Source organism: Lampetra planeri, chromosome 53, assembly GCF_965212315.1.
Source record: "Lampetra planeri chromosome 53, kcLamPlan1.2.h2, whole genome shotgun sequence".
Classification (NCBI taxonomy): Eukaryota; Metazoa; Chordata; class Hyperoartia; order Petromyzontiformes; family Petromyzontidae; genus Lampetra; species Lampetra planeri.
In genome coordinates, this window is record NC_136159.1 from 4,840,151 (window position 1) to 4,855,215 (window position 15,065).

General features: G+C 46.7%; 1 protein-coding gene across 1 annotated transcript in view; it reads right to left on the bottom strand.

The window, feature by feature from the left end:
• The window catches only part of LOC144734829 (BDNF/NT-3 growth factors receptor-like), a 280,911-nt gene that overhangs the window by 196,207 nt on the left and 69,639 nt on the right, over nt 1–15,065 (bottom strand). The window contains exons 2-3 of the mRNA XM_078617227.1: nt 10,868–10,945; nt 3,191–3,262 (exon numbers count right to left, since the gene is read on the bottom strand). Coding sequence (XP_078473353.1) covers nt 3,191–3,262; nt 10,868–10,945 — 150 coding nt within the window. The remainder of the gene's footprint in view (nt 1–3,190; nt 3,263–10,867; nt 10,946–15,065) is intronic.

The following is a 15,065-nucleotide window of genomic DNA, read 5'->3' on the forward strand; positions in this document are numbered from 1 at the left end:
CCTCTCTGTGTAGAGTTGGTATGTTCTTCCCCTGTTCTGCGTGGGTTTCCTCCCACAGCGAAATAAAAAAACATTTAACGAGTATTTGCCAAATATCCCAAAACTTGCAAATTACGCAAGTGGGATCGCACAAAGCCGCGACGTCGCACCCCCTAAAAGCTAAAACTTGACAGGAACATTGCTGAAACAAAACAAAAAACGTGCTGTACGTTGAACTTCTTTCGCACCGCCGTACGTAGCCAACCGTGCGGCGGGAGTAGGACAACAAACTAAACACACAAAAAGCAGTTCAATATGTTGAGACTCAGTGAGACTTTCCTGGGCAAAAACAGCCGACTAAAATCATCGTATTGTAAAATAATACAACGGTTTTAAATGACACAAACTGCCGAAGCACAAAAGCGCGATTTTCTCCAAATGTTCATAACTGGCGGGGGGAGGGCGAGGGGGGGGTGGGAGGATCTGGAATGTGAAGATCTCCGTGTGGCGAGCCCCTTGCTTTCTCAATGCCAATTCCAATCTCCGAGACATTTTCTCCAGCCATGAATCTCGTTTGCTAGTTGCTTTCATATTGCGTGTCACAGATTAGTTTCACATGATTTACTGCACGTGCCTCGCAATTTATTCGCAATCTATGGGACAGTGAAAAATACGTGTAATATACATTAACCACTGTGTGTGTGTGTGCGTGCGTGCACCCGTGATATACTGTGGGAGCAGATAGCGTAACGGTTAGCGAGCTGCGCCATGAACCAGGCCCTGCAAGTTCAATTCCCGCTTACGGCCGTCAACACCGGCGACGATTATCTGATCAGGTCCTGGGCCTCCCCTAGGTCGACTCAGCCTCAAATGAGTACCTGGCACGGTGTATAAACAGCGCCGCGTGGGAGACAAAGGCGTCCGGGCGTGGTGCTGGCCACCCACCCACTCGTGTACCGTGCCGGCCTTCATAGGTGCTCGCTAACAACACTTGCCCCAACAGTCTGTTCAAGCTATACGGGGGATCTTTGTCTTTGATATGGTAGGAGCAGCGGTGGGGTCAGTGGTTAGTGCCCTGCGCTAAGAACCCGGCGACCTCAGTTCGATTCCCGGACATGGATAACATCGGTGTTGAGCGATGTTTGAACCTGAACCAAGTCCCTCTCACCACACTTACCAAGAAGGTAAGGTTTGCTTAAATAGCTCCCATGACCAAAACAGCAGCATGGGGAGGCCTTCATCCAGCAATGGAGTGACAAAGGCTGTAAAATGTAATCGGTGAATGATATCTGAAATAATCATGGCCCTCTTCTGGGTCTGCTCAGCCTTAATTGAATATCTGGTGAGGTGTGCAATGACCATCAGTGCTGGAGAGAGACACAATGCAGCCTGACTAGCCCCTTGTGCATCACGTGGGCCTTGATAGGTGCCCGCTAACAGCACCTTCCCCATCAGTGCCACGGTGGCGAGATGTTAACTACCTCGCCTTGGACGCAAGGAGGTCGTGGGTTCGATCCCGACCCTGACACCTGCATATTTGGAGTTTGCGTGTTTTCCCCGTGGTCGCTGGACTGTTATTATCGTAACCGTTCACATGAAAGGTGATAACATCCCATCACATGATTAGTGCAGGTACTTGGGTATTGAAATCTACATAATAAGCAGCTAGTGTGTGTGTGTGTTCAGAACTCCTAGACCACCCCACAAATGTCAAGCAATAAGAAGTAATGTGACCGCTTATGATACATGTACGTGAGTGAGGTCGAAATTAATGAAAATTGCTCTTCACCAGATTAATGTGGCCGATCGGCCCGAGCAATGCTCATCTACTGTACCAGTTACCGGTGAGTAGTGAGGGTTGGATGAGTTTACGATTGGTGAGCGGCGTCAGGTCTGATGATGGTCAGGTGAGCTCTGAAGTGAGCGCAACCGTCACCTCGGCTGCCCGCTCGGTCGGTGCGACTGGTCCACACATCTCGGACTTGCGTGTGACTTATTGTTCTTCTTGGATCTTTCGGTAAAGTCACGTAGAAGGGAAATAATAAAATTATTTAAAAAAACATAATAAAATAATTCTCACGACGTTTCGGCCACAACGCAAGCAGCCGTCCTCAAGGACGTGAGAATTGTATTTTATTATGTTTTATTTTTATTATTTTATTATTTCCCTTCTACGTGACTTTACCGAAAGAACCAGGAAGATGAATCCCTGCAGTCACGAAAGCTTTAAATCAAAATTTGACTTATTGTTGTTATTGTTGTTGTTAGTATTGTTATTATTGCAACTCAACGTGAACCCCCCGTACAAAACGCCGATCACAGAACGGAGATGAGAGATGGGGCGGCGGAACGTAAACTCTGTGAACAGCAAACAGCCCGATCTCGGCACGAAAGGTGCCCCCCCCCAATGAAGGGGGAAAACATGGGGTTCACTGCCCCACGTAGGTGGGGACCACTTGCCTGGCTGGAGGGGGGTGGTGGGTGGACACATGAACGTTTATATGGGGATAGGGACTCGCGTGAATGCGATAATGAACCCGTAGGCTCGCTCGCGCGATACGAATCTGCTTCTTTCTCCTCGCTCGCCAGCGTTGACGCGTCGTAAGTAATCACCCGTCTCTCTCGCTCCGTTCGCATCTGTCCATTTAATCGACCTTGACAAAATATCCAGGAGTAATTTATAACCGCCAAAACCCTCACCAAGATTACTTTTATTTTTCCCCCCACTTTGGAAGGCCTCATTTGGTTCGTCGAAATATTCCGCGAGGCATATTTTTTTTCGCTTTGTTTCTAAAACAAGCGGCCAGTGTTGGAACCGCTTAACCGGATTTGAAGGACGTGACAAAGTGTAACCAAAAAAAACGAAACTAAAGAAACGTTCATCAGATAGCACTGCCCTTAAAAATATTCAACGTAAAATGAGTGACGTTTCGGCCCTTCTTCATAGCACGTAAAATTATTCTACGCTGTAGGCAATGTGAACACTGTTAAGGTGCCGTTTCACATTTAGTTCAAAAATTTAAGTACACAGTTCAAGGGCAAACCGCACGCACCGTTAGCAAGTAATTTCCGAGTGTCAAACAAATTTCCACATTTGTATTCGTCACTTTAACATTTGTTTTCTGCCCTCCGAACAAAACACGCGGCTTTACTGGACGAGTTCTGGCAGCGGAAAGTGTCGCGTTAGCCGAGTGCAACGAGATGCGCTCACATGTTTTGCAGGAGGTTGTTGTTCTTGAATGCGCGCTGAGAAATGTACTGCAGGCCGGAATTAATGACTGTCCTGCAAAACAGACGAAGTTTTCACCACCATTAGGAAGACACACAGGGGGGAGCCGGGAGCGCGGTCGTCGGCGTTTAGCACGAGAACGGTGTTAAAAAAAACCACACACACACACACAATGACAACGACTTGCTTTTACGACACGTTACGTATTTTTAGAAGCGCGCCAGAGAATTAAATTGCATTTACGTTCGCGAGCGGAAAGCGTCTGTCATCCCGTCGCGTTCTGTGGCTCGCACGTGTGGTGGCGCTTAAGGCAGCGAGGCCCTCTTTCTCTCCCAGGCATGGCCATCGCAGCCACCAGCCATCGCACGTGCGACAAGAGTCTCGCTCGAAGATGCCCATCACGCACGCACGTTCCTGCACTGCACTGCGCTACGTGTGTCCGTACGAATGTATGTTGAACTTCTTTCGCACCATCGTATGTTGCCAAACCGTGCTAATCGGAGGTGCGGGAGGAAGGGAAACGAACTACACGCAAAAAGCAGTTCAAGAGAAATGAGTTTTCAATCTAGATGCTTTAAAAGTACAAAGCGCAAGTGGCTTCATGATATCAAAAGGAAGAGCATTCCAGACGGCCGCAAAAGCGCATCTGAAAGCGCGCGATGCAGTGACCGTCTTTGTTAGATGACTAGCCCAAAGCCGCTGCAAACCGATTCCCGCTCACAGCCACCAACAGTGACGATTGTCTGAACCGGTCTTTTGTCCTCCACTAGGTTGACTCAGCCTCAAATGAGTACCTGTTGCAGTGTGTAAACATCGCCACTTGGGGAGAGAAAGGCGACCAGGCGTGGTGCTGCCCCAACAGTCCATTCAGGCTATACGGGAAGGGGGATCTTTGTCTTTGACTGCGTGCCTGTGTGCGTGCATGCGAGTGGACGCGTGGAAAGGTCAACGGCTCAGATTTTCCTTGGTCAGGGGGCCAAAACATGACTGCCCATCGTTCTCTCAAATGTTATCGTTTACCTTTCACTCCGCTGCTTGGTGTGGATGTTTTTAGCGTCGTGGTGTGGTATGGATCCGTACGTACTGTGGCATTCGTCTCGGGAAATATATTAAAAACTGCGAGATGAAGAATAGAATTAATAATAAATGGGGAACTCTGCCAGGTAGAGCTCCGCTTTGCCCTGTGCGTTAGGATATGCCCCTCATCTCACCGGAAGCAGATATCACGAAACTTCGTCTGAAATCCCTTTTTTTTAAATCCTTCATATTAAGTTCGCTTGCTTGCTTAGGACCGTGCAAATCTTTCGATCGTTTTTTATCCCACTTCCCGTGATCCAATCGAGCTGACATTTTGCACACAGACTCGTTGTGCGTGACAATGCATTTTCGTGAAAAATGTTTTCCAAAATTTTAAACTCTTTAGGGAATTTGTTTAAAATATTTAATTACCAATTGTTTAATGCTGCCAGACAATCATCTGACCCATAGGTGGCAGCCATCTCAAGCCAGAGGACGAGAGGACTCTAGCCGCCCCGATGCCACGCATATCAAGGATTTATAGTGACAAACTTTGTTTTTACGCGTTATACTTGTTAAATCTACACATGTGCCACGTGTGGGAGAAGCCATGGGGGGGGGGTTGTTTTTGAGCACTCATTTGTGACTGAGGCCATGAATTCACTCCACTTGACAATCCGATTTAATCACAGGTGGTTAGAGTCCGAATTGGAATCCAGAATCCCATTGGTTTCGGTTCATCAGCGCTATGACCCCAAAGTCACCCAGCCACGTCTTGTACTACAGCATCTCACTACGCTTCTTAATTAACACACCGAGAAAAAAAACATATAGACATTGCCATTAATATGTAAAGAAACGTTTTGTTATTTTCTCAATGACCACATCACTCAAAATAAGCCTGATCTCATCAGTTCTTAGAAGCTAAGCAGGATTTGTACATGCACGGTGATTGGAAGGTCGACCGCCGTGCATAACAGGTGGTATAGGCTGTAAGGGGTCGGGGGGCTTATGTGGTAGGCAGCAGAGGATAATGCTCCCTCTGCCTTGACCAATCTCTGCCGACCAGAATGGTGAAGTATGGTCAAACAACCCCTGCCCCCATGACCCACGGCACGATCAAGCCCACATTCAGCAGCGAAATGAGAAATGGGTCAGTTATGTGCGTGTGTGTGTGTGTAACATCTCTTGTGAGTGCTCGCTAGATTTTAATTCATTATGCGGTAAAAAAAAAATCATACCAGGATTAACATTTCTGCAGCTACCGTATCCGTAACCCATCAAAGAAATATCCTATTTATCAAACGTGCTCTAAATTGCGGCGAATGAAATGGCAATACATTTCCAATCACGGGTGGGAGTGGGGGGGGGGTGAGCGTGCTTCGGAGAAGAATTTCAAAATCATGCGGGAACATTTTCTAAAGTATTACCGGAGCTCTCACGGCGGTTCCAAATTCCTCCTAAATAACCCAATTCCAAGCGTCTGACATCGCGATAATGAGATGTTTTGATATTGATGCTTTATAAAATGTTCACGTGGGCTGTCACCTTGAGTTTTCAGCATCGATTTCCGAGCCTTAAATTTGCCATTTTGACCTATGATTCCTGCATAACAGACTCGCCGTCATGAAGAAGGAAACACATTTATACAGTACTCCCGTTTGGTCGAGGATTTTAGAAAAAATGTTACACACAACACACACACACGTACAGCACATTCATTCGCACGTACAGCACACATACAGCACACACAGATACAGCATGCACGGATACAGCACGCACACATACAGCACACACAGATACAGCATGCACGAATACAGCACACACACACATACAGCACACACACACATACAATTATAGCACACATACAGCACCCATATATACAGCACACAATTATAGCACACATACAGCACGCAGAGATACAGCACACACATTTACAGCACACACACATACAGCACACACACACACATACAGCACACATATACAGCACACACACAAATACAGCACACACACATACAGCAACACACACACATACAGCACACACACACATACAGCACACAAATACAGCACACACACAAATACAGCACACACACACATACAGCACACACACAAATACAGCACACACACATACAGCAACACACACACATACAGCACACACACACATACAGCAACACACACAGAGATGCAGCAACACACAGATACAGCACACAACTTGAGAGAGGCCCTCTGGAGGGCGTTTGGCCTACTCTTCCACGCTGATCAAAACGTCTTGGGAGTAGGTGGGCGGGCGGGCGGGCGGGCGTGATTGCAAACACATTACTCGAGCTGTGTGCTCGGCTCACCGCGACGCTGCGGCGACGGCTGCATCCTAACAAGAGGCTGGCGAACAGATCTGATGAATGTAAACAAGGTGGCACGGGTCTCGGGAGAGAAGAAGGTCGATGGCTAAGAAGTCCCGCTGAGTGTGCGTACGTTGAACTTCTTTCGCACCGTACGTAGCCGACCGCGCTCATCGCAGGTGCGGGCGGTACGCGGTGTGGTCGATAAACGCGGTTCTAAGGAAGCGAGTTTTCAATGTAGACGATTTCAAAGTTGCATCGCCTTCAGTGCCTCCCTAATATCGGAAGGAAGAGCGTTCCAGACGGCCGCAGAAGCGCGTCTGAACGAGCGCGATGCGTTGATTATCGTCGTTCGATGGGCAGCCAAAAGCCTCTACGAACCGATTCCTGCTCACGGCCAACACCAGTGACGATTATCTGATCAGGACCTGGGCATCCCCTAGGTCGACTCAGCCTCAAATGAGTACCTGGGGCAGTCTATAAACATCGCCTCTAGAGAGACAAAGGCGGCCCGGCATGGTGCTGGCCACCCATGCCGGCCTTCATAGGTGATACTCGCTAACAACACTCGCCCCAACAGTCTGTTAAGGCTGTACGGGTGAATCTTTGTTTTTGATACTGTGGAAGCAATGGTGGGGCAGCGGTTTGAGCCCTGCGCGTTCCAGACGGCCGCAGGGGCGCATCCTGAAAGCGCGCGAAGCGGTGACCGTCGTTTTTAAAATCCTTTATATTAAGTTCACTTGCTTGCGCGCTTACGACCGTGCAAATCTTTCGGTCGTTTTTTAACCCACTTCTCGTGATCCAATCGAGCTGACATTATGCACACAGACTCGTTGTGCGTGACAATTTATTTTCGTGAAATTTTTTTTCCAAAATTAACAACATTTTAGGAAAAAATAAATTATATTTAATTACCAGTTGCTTAATGGTGGCAGGCAATCATCTGACCCATAGGTGGCAGCCATCTCAAGCCAGAGGACGAGAGGACTCTAGCCGCCACGCATATAAAGGATTTATAATGAAAAACTTTGTTTTTACGGGTTAATTTTTTGTTCGACGGTTAGCCAAAAGCCGCTGCTGCCGCTGCGAGGATGACCGGAGTTCACGTGATGGTTACGGCTCTTGCGAGGAGTCAAGTTCGTATTAACCACACGGCGCTTGTGGTGAACATGCAAAACAAACTTAATTTGGAGCTTTTGTGACTGCAAGAATTATTCTTTGGTTCTTTCGGTAAAGTCCTGTATAAAGGTAAAAAATGTATGCTAGTATTTAATTTAATTCTAGATTTGAAGCTTTCGTGACTGCAAGGAATCATATTCTTAGGTTTTTTCGGTAAAGTCACGTAGGTAAAACATCAAAATTAATGAAAATAAAATAAAATAAAACAAAAAATCACGACGTTTCGGAGGCAACACAAGTCTCCGTCATCAGGTGGGACCGTCACAGCCGAATTAGCTGCATCAAGTGAGGCAATGATTCAAGATGTAATCCCTTATAAGCAAGTTGAAGGGGGGAGGAGAGGGGGGGGGCTCATCAGAATGTTAGTACAACTCATCGGGAGGGGGAGGGGGTGCCAAAAAATTTAAAGACGGCTTGGACGCGGTTGCTGCTGCACACGCCAACACAATGGACAGAGAGGGGGAGGGGAGGTCTGATACACATGATAGACAAAAGAACGAAAATGCCCATGTTTATACCAATGCTGGCTGAACAATGAAGAGGGTACTGTTAAAAAACAACTGGGGATGTTAACACTCGGTAAAGTAAAGTAAAATAGTGCCTGTCAGATAAGATGGTCCAAAAAAGTGTAATTAAGTCTTTTTTGCGTGGTTTGTAACATCTTTCCAATGATTACTAAGTTTGTACCCATCATCACGGTTGAAATTATGTCTGTGTTTGTATATTATATTATTATATATTATATTATTATATATACAAACACAGACATAATTTCAACCGTGATGATGGGTACAAACTTAGTAATCATTGGAAAGATGTTATCAACCACGCAAAAAAGACTTAATTACCCTTTTTTGGACCATCTTATCTGACAGGCACTATTTTACTTTACTTTACCGAGTGTTAACATCCCCAGTTGTTTTTTAACAGTACCCTCTTCATTGTTCAGCCAGCATTGGTATAAACATGGGCATTTTCGTTCTTTTGTCTATCATGTGTATCAGACCTCCCCTCCCCCTCTCTGTCCATTGTGTTGGCGTGTGCAGCAGCAACCGCGTCCAAGCCGTCGTTCAATTTTTTTGCCCCCCCCCCCCTCCCGATGAGTTGTACTAACATTCTGATGAGTTCCCCCCCTCTCCTCCCCCCTTCAACTTGCTTATAAGGGATTACATCTTGAATCATTGCCTCACTTGATGCAGCTAATTCGGCTGTGACGGTCCCACCTGATGACGGAGACTTGTGTTGCCTCCGAAACGTCGTGATTTTTTGTTTTATTTTATTTTATTTTCATTAATTTTGATGTTTTACCTACGTGACTTTACCGAAAAAACCTAAGAATAGTATTTAATTTAATTTATTATTTTATCTTTATACGTGACTTTACCGAAAGAACCAAAGAAGAATGCAAAACAAACACACTCTGTTAAATTTTGATGCATCGTCTTTGAAACGAATTGGAATACACCAGACAGCCTTTTTGCATGGTCTCGTCTCACCGGCGTCAGAGCAGAGAACGCCAAAAGGCGACCGGTGCAAGGACAATGCACCTATCAGCAGAGGTGTGGACTCGAGTCATGTGACTTGGACTCGAGTCAGACTCGAGTCATGAATTTGATGACTTGCGACTCGACTTGGACTTGCATAACAATGACTTTGTCCCACCTATGAGATGTGGACTCGAGTCATGTGACTTGGACTCGAGTCAGACTCGAGTCATGAATTTGATGACTTGCGACTCGACTTGGACTTGCATAACAATGACTTTGTCCCACCTATGAGATGTGGACTCGAGTCATGTGACTTGGACTCGAGTCAGACTCGAGTCATGAATTTGATGACTTGCGACTCGACTTGGACTTGCATAACAATGACTTTGTCCCACCTATGAGATGTGGACTCGAGTCATGTGACTTGGACTCGAGTCAGACTCGAGTCATGAATTTGATGACTTGCGACTCGACTTGGACTTGCATAACAATGACTTTGTCCCACCTATGAGATGTGGACTCGAGTCATGTGACTTGGACTCGAGTCAGACTCGAGTCATGAATTTGATGACTTGCGACTCGACTTGGACTTGCATAACAATGACTTTGTCCCACCTATGAGATGTGGACTCGAGTCATGTGACTTGGACTCGAGTCAGACTCGAGTCATGAATTTGATGACTTGCGACTCGACTTGGACTTGCATAACAATGACTTTGTCCCACCTCTGAGATGTGGACTCGAGTCATGTGACTTGGACTCGAGTCAGACTCGAGTCATGAATTTGATGACTTGCGACTCGACTTGGACTTGCATAACAATGACTTTGTCCCACCTATGAGATGTGGACTCGAGTCATATGACTTGGACTCGAGTCAGACTCGAGTCATGAATTTGATGACTTGCGACTCGACTTGGACTTGCATAACAATGACTTTGTCCCACCTCTGCCTATCAGAGCATTCATAGCTCGGGGTGAGCAGCTATACCATTGGAGTGTAGAGGAGTAGTGGGTGACGTCACGTCACGCTAGCCCTCGGAGAGAGTGGCGTCGCAGAACGTGACGTCAGGCGGACCTTGGGGGGACGGTGACGTCATGTCCCCCGGGGGGGGTATTTAAAGGGCGACCTGGGACGTAACCGGGGTTCGTCGAGGGGGTACGAGTTGGGATCCGGGGTAGGTGATCCTCACCTAGGCGTAGGCCCTTAATAAACACGGCGTGAGCACCAAACAAAACCTGCCTCTGTGTAGTAAGTAGCGCCGCGACAAACGTGTGAAACACAAGAGAGCTGTTACCATTTCTTGCAATGAAGCAGCCGGTGTTAAGATGTTCTAACACCAAACAGAAACCTTTTGCAAGGGATACTGTCTGCATTAACCACACGTACTTGTGGTGAACATGCACACAAAAACATGCTCTGATATATAATATATGGGCATTGTCTTTCAAACTGGTTGGCCTACACTCAGAGACGGCCTTCTTTAGGGCCAGAGTCTCAACCAGTGTCAGAGCAGAGAACGCCAAAAAAGGCGATCGGCACAAGGGCAATGCCACTATGAGAGCAATTTTTAGCGAGGTCATTGGCGGTTCATCTGTGGTCAGCAGCGAGTCACGTGCACACGGCTCTCGCACTCACAGGTTGTGCAGGTTGATGTAGTACTCGGCATCGATGTCGTTGATGCTTTGGAGCGACGTCACTTGCTTTTCAATCAATCTGCGGGAATAGATGGGACACCGCGCACCACCGGACGTGTCATTGCCACCTCGAGTACAAACTCCGCGCACCCGCACACTCTTGGCCAAAAATGTTGAACGGTGTTTGATTTTTTTTTCCTCGTTCTTCTATTTATCGAATATATACCAACACCACCACTACCGATTTTCTCGAATGTAATTTCGGCAAAAGTAACGCAGCCCTTTGCGCTAGTCTTGCTGTCCTTCCCCCCCCGCACCTCCCAATTAACACGCTTTGCTTCGTACGGTGCGGAAGAAGCTCAACATACATGCATACAGCATACATGCATACAACATACATGCATACAGCATACATGCATACAACATAGTACACTAATCTAGGGACAGGCTTAAGGACATTCTGCTGCGTAGGCAGCTGCTGTTCGTACAGCCTCGCATCTGCTGTGCACCGCCGTGTACCCTCAGAGCTCTCGTAAGTGTATCGTCGTCATCAGCCATCATCTATCTACTGCTGGATGAAGCCCCCTCCCTCCAACCCCCCCCCCCCAACCGCAAGCCGTCATCATCTCTCACGATATTCCACCACGCCCCCCGCACGACCCCCCCACGCCCCCCCACCCCAACTCCACGACCCCCCACCCACGTCCCCCCCACTTCACGCTCCCCCCCACTCCACACCACGCCCCCCCCCACCCACGTCCCCCCCACTCCACGTCCCCCCACTCCACATCCCCCCCACTCCACTCCACGCCCCCCCCCCACCCACGTCCCCCCCCCCCACTTCACGCCCCCCCACCCACGTCCCCCCCACTCCACGTCCCCACACTTTACATCCCCCCCACTCCACTCCACGCCCCCCCACCCCACGTCCCCCCCCCCCCCACTCCACATCCCCCCACCACCCCACGCCCCACCCCCCCACCACATGCCCCCCCCCACCCCGTCACCCCCGCTTTGCAGTCCGTACGGAGCTCGAATATTTAAAGTTGTTGCTGGTGGCTTGAAGTGGCAAAATTTTAAATTTTTTTGTTGGCTAATCGCATCGCAAAGGGGGCCCGCCACGTAGCCAGCCCTTTGTACAACGGTGAGGCTGCACGGCAGCTCCGGCGACATGGACTGTTTCTTAAAAAGTAAACGCACGTTCATCACTCGCAAAGAAATCAAATGAATCGCACCCACGTCAATTACCAACAAAAGAAAACAGTCCTCCAGACTTTGTAAAGATGTGTATACACACATATACTGGGTGCATGATTACACTCTGCGCAGATTATTAAAACGTGATCACTCACACAAATTGACCCAGTAAAAATTGGGTCAGTTTGTGCACATTTTCTAAAATATGTATGCCCGTACAAACGTGCTCATTTTTGCAAGTGTGTATATTCACAATTTTTTATGATGCGCAAAACTGCATGCAACTTGTTGCAACTGGCTTTATTCATCCATCAACATATCATCCACATTGCCCGTTGTTTATCCACTGCCCGATGAAGACCTCCCCGAGCCTCCACCGTCCACCGTGGCCTTGCGGTGCCACGATCCATCATCTTCCATCCAGGCAACTCAGCAGCTCATCTCATCGCTCCCAACCTTCGCGGCTGTCATCCCTCTCAAGCGCATTCCCTCCTTCGGCTGCCATTCCCCCACCAGTCTCGTCCAGCGGCCTTCAGCCTTTCGCACCAGACGAGACCTGCCCAAGACCCAACATCGCAGCCGTCTCTCCCTCTTCTCAAGCTCTGCAAATAATGCGCTGGAGTTCCTTTCGTACGTCGATGAAAAATGAAAGGTAAAAAAAAAATTAATCACGACGTTTCGATTGCAACACAAGCAATCATCATCAGGTGTGACAACCACAGCAAGAAATTTTACTGAAGTAAACGTCGTGGAAAAGTTATTTATTTATTTTCTTTTATTATTTATTTTATTTTCCTACGTGACTTGACCGAAATAACCAAGAGTATGGATCCTTGCAGTCACGAAAACTTCAAATCTAGAATGGGTCTGTCGCCAGAAAGTTTTGAGACATGCGTACATTTGAACTTCTTTCGCACCGCACGTGGCCAGCCACGCTCATTGGACGTTCGTGGCCTTAACATCACCAAATCGGATTTACTGGAAGCGTCTTCTCACTTAACCTTAGGATGGGTAACTCTAGCGAGAGTGCGAACCCCTTTGCTTGACTCGCGTCTGAAATATATTTGGACCACTCTCTGCAACAACAACAACAACAATCTCAGCGTAACAATTCCACCCTTGCGAATGGCTTTTCATCACTTCTAAATGTGTTTTATTTAGGCCTTGGTTTGTCACGGCTTGGACGACTGCATCAATTTCACTGAACCGAATGTCTTTTTCATACCCTACAAAGGCTGTGGCCATAATGGTATTTGATATTCATTAGGGGTTTTTGTTGTTGCTAGAATTCGGCTTATTCTCACGGTTAGTTGCGTTGTAAATTTTTCATTATCGCCTTCACAGTGGTCTTCGGGAACAATTTATATTCGTGTGATAAGAGTCTAATGAGTCTATATGTCATGTTTTTTTTTTTAAAATACAAGAATGATTGAGGCATCATTGCATCGTTGCACTATTTCATTTCAGTATAAATAAATCGGTCTGATAATTGCATTGCAACAGCTGGTCCAGTCTTTGTTTGACGACGGCCACGGTTATTAATCTGGTCTTGGAACTTTTCACTCGTGTTCATGCTGCGAAGGACTCTTTACTTTTTCAAGTGTGACATTCAGAACATCATCATCCTTATCTGAAAAGGAATCTGTCTCCTGTGCTATTTGAATATTTTGCTATCGAGATTTGCATACGTTTCCTCCACGAGTTTAATGATTCTGTCATGCTTTATGCTTGAATCTTGCCCGATTTGGGTGACCATTTGCGATGTATCAATCATAAACATAATGTCCCACTGCTTTTATTATGCACCCATTTTTTATTTTGACATCGTCTGTCACTTTGTGCGCCGTGTTCCTACGATGTCCACGCTCATTCTCGCCACCCCTGATGGCGTTACAGAGTTCCGTGTGTTCTATCGTTCGCTTGCCATTTTCGTCAATATTATCGTACGTGCCCCACGTTTCTTCATCAGGCTAACTAGCCTCATGTTCCGTTTATTGTTTTAACGTCATCACTCGCCGCCCGTTTCGTCGCTTTGTTTCTCAAGGCACTTTCATCTGCTGCTTAGGATCGGCCTAAATTATTCCACCATACCGGCTGAAGAGTTGACCCGCGACGTTCACGGTTTTGTTTCTGTAATTAGTGCTGTCCTTCCCCTATTTTAAGTCATCCAGGTTTTGCTGCGGGGAAACGTATAAGTAAATTAACGGGGAAGCTAAAGTTATCATTTTATTCAGAAAACAGGAACGTGATTTTTTTGTCACACTGAGAGAAAAAAAGAATACACAATATAGTCTGACTGACCTTACTCACGATGTAGGTCTATTGCCCGAAATGTCACCGACTACTTATACATTTTTTAAGCAATACTTATAATGAGTGTGTTGCGTTTGTTGTTGTTGTTGTTAGAAACTGCGTTTGGGAACCACTGCCAGTGCAGCAGCAACGGCAGCATCCCCAAATTAATTGCTTAAATGTTCAGGAATTTTTTGAAGTTCACAGAGAGATTGTCCAAAATAATCTCGGTTGGCCAAGTTGGGGAATTGGGTGAATGATATCGTATTGAGAAATAGCAACGTTCGATGGTAGGACGTTAGGCTTTTGGTATCAAGCCAGGAGCTTTGGGAGATGCGAAGTGAATTTTATAGATGTCTCCAGGAAACCGGTAGCAGAGGACTGAGTATCTAAAGACTTCTAGATTTGAAGCTTTCGTGACTGCAATGATTCATATTTTAAGGTTTTCGGTAAAGTCACGTAGGTAAAACGTTAAAATTAAAATTAATAAAAGTAAAATAAAAATACAATAAAAATCACGACGTTTCGGAGGCAACACAAGCTTCTGTCTTCAGGTGGAACCGTCACAGCACGATAGCTGTATCAAGTAAGACTTTCTTGATACAGCTATCGTGCTAAAGTCACGTAGGTAAAACATTAAAATGAATAATTTCCACCTGAAGACGGAAGCTTGTGTTGCCTCCGAAACGTCGTGATTTTTATTTTATTTT